General features: G+C 45.6%; 1 protein-coding gene and 1 non-coding gene across 2 annotated transcripts; both read left to right on the top strand.

Annotated features, from left to right (window-relative positions):
• The first annotated feature begins 275 nt into the window (after positions 1-275).
• Zbtb8b (zinc finger and BTB domain containing 8B) lies at positions 276-10,246 on the top strand. Its single transcript, XM_047519369.1, has 3 exons — positions 276-1,257; positions 6,241-6,419; positions 8,556-10,246. Exons 1-3 carry the CDS (start codon positions 276-278, stop codon positions 8,871-8,873), a joined length of 1,479 nt encoding a protein of 492 aa, XP_047375325.1. The 3' UTR covers positions 8,874-10,246.
• Trnaa-agc (transfer RNA alanine (anticodon AGC)) lies at positions 7,104-7,175 on the top strand. Its single transcript has one exon. It is a non-coding gene; the product is annotated as a tRNA-Ala (tRNA).
• Positions 10,247-10,271: the final 25 nt, after the last annotated feature.

Here is a 10,271-nt window from a genome sequence, read left to right as displayed (position 1 = left end):
GGTGGTGGTGAACGCATATAATGCCAGCTACTTGGAAGACTGAGGCAGGCAGAGTGCAAGTTCAAGTCCAACCTGGGCAACTTAGTAAGACCCTGTCTCAACATAAAAAATAAAAATGGTTGGGGATGTAGCTTAGTGGTAGAAGTTTCCTGGGTTCAAATCATAAAACATAGTAAGCATCTTATTTGTAAGGTTGGAAATTATGAGTTAACTTAAACAAAAATCTTGGCAGAGATACAGGCCACTTCAGAGCAACCGCAGCAGCTGGTGGAGAAATGGAGATGCAGTCCTATTATGCCAAGCTCTTGGGGGAGTTGAATGAACAGCGGAAGAGGGACTTTTTCTGTGACTGCAGCATCATTGTGGAAGGGCGCATCTTTAAGGCTCACAGGAACATTTTGTTTGCTAACAGCGGCTACTTCCGAGCCCTGCTCATTCACTATATCCAGGACAGTGGACGGCACAGCACTGCCTCCTTGGACATCGTCACCTCTGACGCCTTCTCCACCATCTTGGATTTCCTTTATTCTGGGAAGTTGGATTTATGTGGGGAGAATGTGATCGAAGTTATGTCAGCTGCCAGCTACCTGCAGATGAATGACGTGGTGAACTTCTGCAAGACATACATCAGGTCGTCCCTTGATATTTGCCGAAAGATGGAGAAGGAGGCTGCTGTGGCGGCAGCGGTGGCGGCGGCGGCGGCGGCGGCAGCAGCTGCAGCAGCTCATCAGGTTGACGGTGGAAGCCCCAGCTCAGGCAGGGAGGGGACCTCCTGTGGCACCAAGAGCTTGGTGTCCTCTCCAGCCAAGGGAGAAGAGAATGTGGACTGCACAAGAGAATCCCCTTGCGATGACTGTGGGGACTGCCACCCCTTGGAACTGGTGGTAAAAGACAACCAGGGTGGTGGCTCAGCTGATAGTGACTTCTCCACTCTGCCCAAACGGGTGGAACCCAAGGTGGAATTTGATGCCGCTGAAGTAGAGGTGGAGGTGGGCGCGCAGCTGCAGCAGTTCGCTGCCCCGCTGAGTCTGGCCCACGTGGAGGAAGCCTTGCCCAGCAGCCAGGCCATGGACTTGGCTTACAGTAACTACCACGTGAAGCAGTTCCTCGAGGCACTCTTGCGCAATGGTGCTGTTCAGAGCAAAGATGAGGCGGACCATCACTTCCCTCGGGGCTTGGAGGGAAGACCGGAAGGTGCAGGGGTAGCCATGAGTTCCATGATGGATGTCCAGACTGACTGGTACGGAGAGGACTCAGGTGAGCTCCATTAACATTCATGGTCTCTTCTGGTCATTTACATGCGCCTTCTGTGCCTTGTGTTCTTCCATCACTGTGAGCACCATCACCCTTGTCACCATCACTGCCATCATCTCCACCACTGTTGTCACCATCACTGCCATCATTATTGTCACCATCACCACCACCACCATCGTTACTGCCACTACCACCACGACCTGCTTCCTTCAGGACAGTCGCATATCCGTGTTTTACCTTTACAACCAGACTACAGGCCTCCTTTGGTATACATGAGGGATTGGTTCCAGGATCCACTCAGAAAGCTCAGAAAGCCCCGTGCTCAAGTCCCTTACATGAAATGATACAGTATTTGCCTATAACCTGTAAACATCCTCCACTATGCTTTAAGTCATGTCTAGATTATGAATAATACCTAATACAATGTCAATGCTTTGTGAATAGTTGTTGTACTACATTGTTTAGGGAACAGTGACAGAAAAAATATGCACTTGTTCGGTATAGACACACTTTTTTCCCAAATATCTTCAATCCATGATTGTTTGAATCCATGGATACTGAGGGTGACTGTGTAAGCATATTGAGGGCAATTTAGAGATATGGAAAGAAGCCCCTATTTTCCACTATCCAGCAGTGGAATCGTAGTTACATCACTGAATTTCTGAGCCTATTTTGTCACATGTGAAATGGAAAGAACTGTTCCTACCCTGCCTTTCTCACAAGGTTGTTGTCAGGACCAGAAGAGAAGGCTGTCAGTATTTTTTCCTCACATAGGATACTGTGTTCTGTTGCAAAGATTTATACAGTGCCTGGCACATAGTAAGCACTTGGTATATATGAGTGGTTGAAGTGCTGTCTACTTGAGAATATTTTAAAAATAATGTTAGCTTCGTGGGAGTCAATTTTTTACATCCTTTGGTAGGTGTGTCTGTGTGTCTGTGTTTTGGTGCTAGAGCTGGAACCCATGGCCTCAGGCATGCTAATTAAGTGCCCTATTACTGAGCTGCATCCCCAGCCCCACACCATTGGTGCTTTCAGATAATTTGGTTGTTTTCTTGAGCAATTCTGAAAAATGAGTTCACGTGGTTAACTCTTAGCAGGTAGAGCACTTGCAATCCATCTTATAGAAGACAGAAATAAACTTGGCTTCCACCTTACTGATGGAAGGTGGCTCCAGAACCTTAAGCCAAGAAAGTAATGAATCGCCTTCCAGTTCGACCTTCAGTTTTAAACAGTGAAAATCTTTTAAATATGAGGAAATCAGTGTGACATTTATTCCTTACTCAATGACTGTCTTGATACTTGTTAATTTCATTTTTTTTTTTTTAAAGCAAGAACACTATGTCTGATGAAAACTAGACTTCAAAAACATGAAAATGCTGCTTTTGGTCCTCCAAGTCTCTGGCTTAACCAGCATTTGGTTAAGACAGTGGCTGTTTCAGTGAACATACCGTGGAGACCGACCGTGACTGCCCTTTCACATCCATGAGACCCTCAGAATCCCTCATGAATTTGGCAGAGGAAATGTGGAGAAAAGGGACTGGGAAGGGTATAGTGAACCTCCCAAATGCAGAACCCACAAGCAGGCAGTACAGCTTAAACTGGACACTTGGGTTGGCTTCATCCCACTCACTGAAAAAACTTAAGAAAGCAGCTTGAGGGGATAAATGATTTCAGTGTCATGATTTTGCCCTTCACCCCTCTTTCCATAAGCTCAGAGAATATCTAGAAATAGTGACTTGGCTCTCTGCCACCTTCATTCAAGTCTGGTGTGTGGAAAGGCAGGTTTATAACTGCAGGGTGCTGTGGCTGTGCCTATTGTCAGCCAGGTGTTGATTTCATTCACATAACTCCAGAGTAAATTTTTTCCAAGTGCCAAGGCATACAGTAGGATTGATTTGTTGGGTTATTCATTTATTTATTCCAATATTTAAGCATTTTCCTTGTGAAGACACGAAGATAAGTCAGACATGGATGCAGCCCTCAAAGAACCAATGGTGTCTTTAGAGGAAATAAGACAGGTTTCAAAATGATGTCATCACTTCCTGGCACTGAGAGAGGCCTGTGTTCACAGTGGTCCACCAAGAGAATGGTTTCCTACTGGGAATTCTGGGAGGTTTGGCAGACAAGGCATCCCAGAGTAAGAGGAGGAGACACAGGGAGAAATTGATTGGACTCAGACCTGGGAAAACGTCAGTCTGAAGTGAGGCTTCATCTGTAGGACAGAGGAGTTTGGGGTAGTTTGTGAGCTTGGGATAGACCAGGTCTGTGCTTCAGGGACATTAATTTGACCTCAGCACAAGATGGTATGGAGATGGGAGAACAGGGTAGGAAGACTGGGAGGTTGCTGCAGTAATTAGGAATCTGGACTGTGCATCCCTGACATAGCAGACACTATCAAAGCTCAGGTCCTCCTGTCATCTTCTCCTCTCCGGACTCCTCAACCCCAGCTCTAGCACGTCCCACCTCTTCTTGGAAAGTTCACCTATATTGGTTGCCTGCATTGTTTTTCTTTCTGGTGAAGATAGGACACTTAGGGAGTAGATTGGAAGGAGGATGTGGTGATTGGAAATTGTACAGATATCAGGGAATGTTCCAGAAAGAGGAAGAGCAAAGCACAAAGGCCCAGGTGCATGATCATGCTTCTGAGTGAACAAAAGGGACAGCACAGATACTGGAGTGGCTTTAGTGTGCTGAGCAAGACTGAGAGTGTGAAAGGATGAGGCCCAGGAGGCCAGGTGAGGTCAGACTTTGCAGGTCATGGGAAGGCCTGTGGATTTTTTTTTTTCTTCTTTTTTTGGTATCATGGATTGAAACCAGAGGCACTGAACCACTGATACACTGAGTCACATCCCCAGCACCTTTTTATTCTTTATTTTGAGACGGGGGACTCGATAAATTGCTTAGTTGCCTCACTTAAGTTGCTGAGGCTGACTTTGAACTTGTGGGATCCTCCTGCCTCAGGCTCCCGAGTTGCTGGGAGCCAGGGCCACCACACCTGGCAGGAGGTTTTCTTTTCATGTCTCTTTTTCTCAGTGAGTTAAGAAGCAAGAGCAGCAGCTGAAATTGAGCAGTAGAGTTTTGAACAAAGGAAAGGAGTAAAATAGCCATTGAGGAAAGTGGAAGAGTGAATGGACCAAGGAAATGGTTAGGATGCCAATGGATCTTATGAGGTTAGTGTCATGGATTTACAATGAGACCAGAAGTAGGTGGGATGGCCCAGGCTTGTAACCCAGCTACTTGGGTGGCTGAGGCAGGAGGATGCAAGTTTGAGGCCAGTCTCGGCAATTTAGCAAGACCTTATCTCAAAATAAAACTTAAGGGCTGGGGATGTAGCTCAGTTGGTAGAGTGCTTCCCTCACATGCACTAAAGCTATGGGTTCAATCCCCAGTACCACAAAAAAAAAAAAAAACAAAAACTTAAAAAGGGGCTGGGGATATAGCTCTGAGTTCAGCCCCCAGTACCACAAAACAAACAAACCAAAAACAAAAAAATGAAATTAGAACACACAGTTGTATATTTTTCTCTGTTGGTATTAAGTTACTTTGTTCCAGGTGTGGACTAGGCAGAGAGTACTGGGGTCATGATTCTCATTACTGACTGTACATTAAATTGGAGGAGCACTTTAAAAATATGTTGGTAGCCAGACTCAGTGGGGCATGACTGTGATCCCAGTGACTTGGGAGACTGAGGCAGGAGGATCGCAAGTTTGAGGCCAGCCTCAGCCACTTAGTGAGGCCTCCTCCCAAAATAAAACATAAAAAGAGCTAGGGATGTAGTTCAGTGATTAAGCACTCCCCCCCCAAAAAAAAGATGCTGGATTGTGTAGCTCAATGATAGAGCACTTGCCTAGCATGTGTGAACCCTGGGTTTGATCCCCAGCACCACACACACACACAAAAAAAGATTCTCAGGCTCCATACCCCACTTATTATCCTGTTGTAGGGACTGGACATCAGTATATCTTTAAGTTTTCCAGGTAATTCTAATATGCAGGTGGAGTTGCATCCTATGATCTATCTATTGGTTGTCTAGGATCAGGGCGCTGAGGTGGGGAGAGAACAAAGGTTTGGAGAAGAGGAGAGGAGGTCAAGAGACAGAAAGACCAGAGTATTATAGGGGTGGTTGTCAGTATTCACACCAAGAATTACACCAAGAGTTGCTGAAGTCACATGATGGCATCTCTAAGGAATGGGATGGCCTAGGACCAGGGTGACCCTAATAGGGAGGGGTAGCAGTGGGATCATCTGATGATAAGAGCGTCAAAAGATCTTAGGGTTTAGGGAAGGAGGCGGAGACCTCCAAGGAGGAGGTCAGGCAAGGTTGATTTTTGGTGCAGCCTCTCTTCCCTGTTTGCAGATGGTGGCTTCCCACCTGTCTTCACAGGGCCTCCTGTGTGCTTTAGGGTAGGGAGGGGAGACTGGGATAAGGGGGAGAGAGAGACTGAGAGATCAGTCGTTTCTGGTGTCTTCTCTTAGAGGACCTCCAGTCCTATCATTTAAGCATCACCCTTATGAACTCTTTTAACATTAATTAGCTCCTTAAATGCCTTATCTCCAAATACAGTCAGCTTAGGGGTTAAGCCTTTAAAGTATGAATTTGTGGGGGGACACAATTCAGTGCCTAACGAGGTCTCGCTTCTCACCATCTCAAAATGAAATCAAACAGAATAGACAGTACCAGAGGGAGTAGGTTTCAGGAAGCGTCCTCAGCTCCGTATCAAGGCCTGTGTGCCCTAGGCCGTATTTCTGACCAAGTCACAGAGAAGTGTGAGAGCTGTGTCTCTAGTGGTTCCTGCAACCTAATGTCAGAAGCCCACTTCACCATCCGGTTGACTGGGAGCCAGAGTTGGAGTTAGACCAGTGTTTTGCTATCTTCCCTCACTGTGCTGGTGGAATCCCCAAGCCCAGGAACCCGTCCATCAGAGGGTGGCCAGGGTTGTGACAGCTTATGGTACAACTAAATCAATCCTTTGGGTTCTACAGGTGATGTGTTGGTGGTCCCCATCAAGCTGCACAAGTGTCCTTTCTGCCCGTACACTGCCAAACAGAAGGGCATCCTCAAGCGGCACATCCGCTCGCACACTGGCGAGCGGCCCTACCCCTGCGAGACCTGCGGCAAGCGGTTCACCAGGCAGGAGCACCTGCGGAGCCACGCCCTGAGCGTAAGTGTCCGGGTCTGCAGTGCTCTCCCCGCAGGGGCTGATATGACATAATGTAAAGCTCCGTGTCTTTCACTTCTGTCCTCTGGGTTATTTTCAGAGAATTTTAAACATATTTCTCCTACTGAATTAAAGCTGGGCTGCTAGCTAGCACTTAGAGAAAACTGAAGTAGATGGTAACAGATTGACTTTCTTTTCTCTTCTTTTTTTTTTTTTTTTTTTTCTTTCTTTCTCCTTTCTTTTTTTAGTACTGGGAATTGAACCCCCAGGCACTTTGTCTCTCCCACATCCCCATTAGGGCTTTGCCAAACAGACGAGTGTTCTAGAGGGAGAGTCAAGGAAGCGTAGATCCTGCTCAGGAATGGTTGTCATAAGGCAGACAACGGCAGGACTTGGGAGGGAAGCATGGGTCTTCCCACTGGTGTGATGCCAGAGATGAGCTGCATCCTCAGTTTCCCCTGCGGATGGGGAGGGGCGGGTTGCCATTCATAAGACTATCTGTAGGCAGCAAAGAGGGCTTCAGCCCTGAGGGACTTCTTTTCTATCTAGCTGCCCTTGGGATTCTATTTTCTTATGAGTTGGTGATTCCCACTAGCCACGGAGCATTCTAGCCATTTAGAATGTCTTTGCATTTATGATCATCTTTGAGCAAGGCCATTAATCTTTGGAAAAGTCAGTATAGGGCCAGGGAATGTAGTTCAGTGGTAGAGTGCTTGCCTAGCATGCACAAGGACCTGGGTTCAATCCCCAGCACTGCCGGGGGGGTGGGGGGGTGGGGGGCTGGGGGGATGTAGGACCAGGGTTGTAGCTCAGTGTTAGAGCACATGTCTAGCATATATGAAGCCCTGCATTCCAGCACTGACAAAAGAAAGGAAAAAAAAAAAAAGCGAAAACCCACAGGATGAGATAAAATCTTTGCAAGGCACATGTCTGATAAGGGTCAGAAAAACCTAAAGAACTCTTACAGTGAAATAATAAAAAGGCATAATTTAGTTAAACATGATCAAAGAATTTGAGTAGGTATTTCTCCAAGAAAAAATATGCAAATGGCCAATAAGCATCTGTAAAGATGCTCACCTTTATTACTCATAGGGTAAATGTAAATCAAAGCCATCATGAGATGCCACTTCACACTCACTAGGATGCTATTTATTATTGTTGGTTGGCCCTTATCAACTTCTCTTGTCCCTCCTGCTTGTGTGTATCCTGTATCCAGAAGTCTCTAAAAGAGAGGCTCTGATTGGTTCTTAGAGCCACTGTACCCTGGAGTCCCTGTAGAGTGCACACATTAGAAAGGTATTTCCTTATTCAGAGGGGCTACCCTTGGAATGAGGTGTAGAGTAGGAGATCAGGTTGTCTTCTAGGATGTAAGACTCTTCTCATAAGGAAGCAATGCATTTATCAATGAGAAAGTCAAAGGTGAAGCATCTGCTGGCACATTTGGAGAATACACTGTCTACTCTAGCTTCTGCCTCCTTAATAATGGAACAGCCCAAGGTACATTTAAAAAAATGTCTAACCACAGTGGCACATGCCTGTTGTCCCAGCTACTTGGGAAGCTGAGGCATAAGGATGGCAAATTCAATGCCACCCTGAGCAACTTAGCAAGACCCTGCCTCACATTTTAAAAAGATAAATAAAAAGAGCAAGGATGCAACTCAGTGGTGAAGTGCTTGCCTAGCATGCTCAAGTCCCTGGGTTCAATCCCCAGTACAAAAAAAAAAAAAGTCTAAAATCCTTATCAGTTTCACTGAATGCCCTTTATGTGCCAAGAACTAGGGATCCAGTAGTGAATGAGATAGCTTCTGTCCCTTCCCTTGGAGCCTACAGTCTAGTGAATTTTACCAGTGATTTGTGAGGCATACAACAAAGGAAGAAGCATAGGTGAGAATATGTAGTTGGGGAACCGAAGCTGACCCAGAGCATTGGGGACAACTTCCTTGAAAGGCATTAAAGAGGGGTGAGGGACTGGGGATGGGAAGTGGGGAACACTCCACAAACTGAGACTATGCAGAGAAAGCAAGGGGGAGAAGACAAGAAATGAGGCCGGAGGGTCAGGCAGGGGCCAGACACAGGGGCCTGTGGACCATAGGTCAGCCCCTTTTCTGTGATGTTGGCCGTGTCTTTTTGTGATCACAGGTGCACAGATCCAACCGCCCAATCATCTGCAAGGGCTGCAGAAGAACCTTCACGAGCCACCTCTCTCAGGGGCTGCGACGCTTTGGGCTGTGTGACAGCTGCACCTGTGTTACAGACACTCACGATGACGATGACGATTTGATGCCCATCAACCTTAGCCTGGTGGAGGCGTCCTCTGAAAGCCAAGAGAAGAGTGACACAGACAATGACTGGCCAATCTACGTGGAGTCTGGCGAGGAGAACGACCCGGCCGGAGAAGATTCTGATGACAAACCACTAATTCGGTCCAACCTATCCGACCGGGAGACACTGACATAGCAATAAGTGGGTGGGGAAGACATGTTAGGATGTGTTCTTGCTCCTTCTGTGGGGAAAGCCACCGTTCGTTCGATTTTGTGCAACCCTGGGAGGAACTTTTTTTTTTTCATTGTTACTATGGTTGCATTTTTGTGAGGGTGCTCTGGCAGAGGCTGAATTTTGTGACTTAAAAGACTGATAGCTTTTCAGTGTGGTACTCTCAGTTTCTGAGGGCTTTTCTGACCATTCCTTAATTCTGAATGAATTGAGGTTGGCCCAGAGGTTTCCTGTGTTTCCTGCTGGGCATCCAGCCTCTGGTTAGGAAGAAAATAAGAAAGTCCAAATGCTTGTTTTCACATTGTTCCAATCTTCTGCATCCCTTTCTTCTCTCTCTTTTTTTTTTTTTCTCTTTTTGTGTGGTGCTGGGGATTGAACCCAGGGCCTTGTGCATGTGAGGCAAGCACTCTACCAACTGAGCTATAGCCCCAACCCCTGCATTCCTTTTTTAACATCCTTTTTCTCTGCAAAGGTGGTCAAGAATATATTAAGTTTTGGGATCAGTCTTCCCTTTGTCCAGCCTGTCCTAATGAATTCCACATTTTAATTTTCTGGCAATGTATTAAAGGAAAAATGTCTTTGATATGAAATAGGCTGACTGCATGATCATAAAAGATATTCCAAAACTACAGTTTTAAAGACTGGGGGTATTTACGTGCAGACAAGCCTGGAAATGAACTGAAAGGTTCATTAGGGCTTCCCACTTGCCCAGTTGAATTATATTTTATATTATTTTATTTTATAATTCCCAAGAAGAGAGCTGTGAGCCAGGGCTGGGTGGTTTCCCTGTCTGGTTTGGTATTCAGTGATTCTACACACACGAATAACCTGTTCTAAGATCATAACACAAGTTACTTGGGCAAAACTCAAAGTGCTGCCCTACTTGTTCCAGCCATTTCCAAGGGACATCACTGTGTAACACAGAAATGTAGCCACCTATGACATTCTTTTATTTAGTTTATGCCCAGAACTTTAGTTGGAAGGAAAGTATAAGTCCATCTAAACACATTCGATTACTGAATCATTTACCTTTTAAAAGACCCTCTCAAAAGAAGAAAAAGTTAATTGAAGAGATTTCTAAACCAATCTGCTTTTCACCCACTCTGCATCTATACAATCATTCTAACAAAAGAGGCTGGACATCTTTAAAGATGAGAGAGAGCATAGGCTTTAGGAGATACTAGGGACGAAGGATGTACTTGAAAGCACTTTCAAATTTTGTCTTATATTAAAGTATCCAAAATGGATTTTAAAAGAAATCCCTAATTTGTCTTCCTTTAATTTTCATACAATGTTTTTCAAAAAGTGATAAAATCCCTTTTTTTTCTGCCTCTGGAACAAAGACAAAAAAATCAATAAGCA

This window comes from Sciurus carolinensis, chromosome 1 (genome assembly GCF_902686445.1).
Source record: "Sciurus carolinensis chromosome 1, mSciCar1.2, whole genome shotgun sequence".
In the NCBI taxonomy this organism is placed as follows: domain Eukaryota; kingdom Metazoa; phylum Chordata; class Mammalia; order Rodentia; family Sciuridae; genus Sciurus; species Sciurus carolinensis.
The sequence above is the reverse complement of the archived record's forward strand: the minus strand, read 5'-3'. Positions and strand labels throughout refer to the sequence as shown.

Coding starts and splice junctions, on each gene's coding strand:
- Zbtb8b (XM_047519369.1), top strand. CDS start 276: ATGGAGATGCAGTCCTATTATGCCAAGCTCTTGGGGGAGTTGAATGAA. Junction 1,258..6,240: donor CTGGTACGGAGAGGACTCAG/GTGAGCTCCATT, acceptor TGGGTTCTACAG/GTGATGTGTTGGTGGTCCCC. Junction 6,420..8,555: donor TGCGGAGCCACGCCCTGAGC/GTAAGTGTCCGG, acceptor TTGTGATCACAG/GTGCACAGATCCAACCGCCC.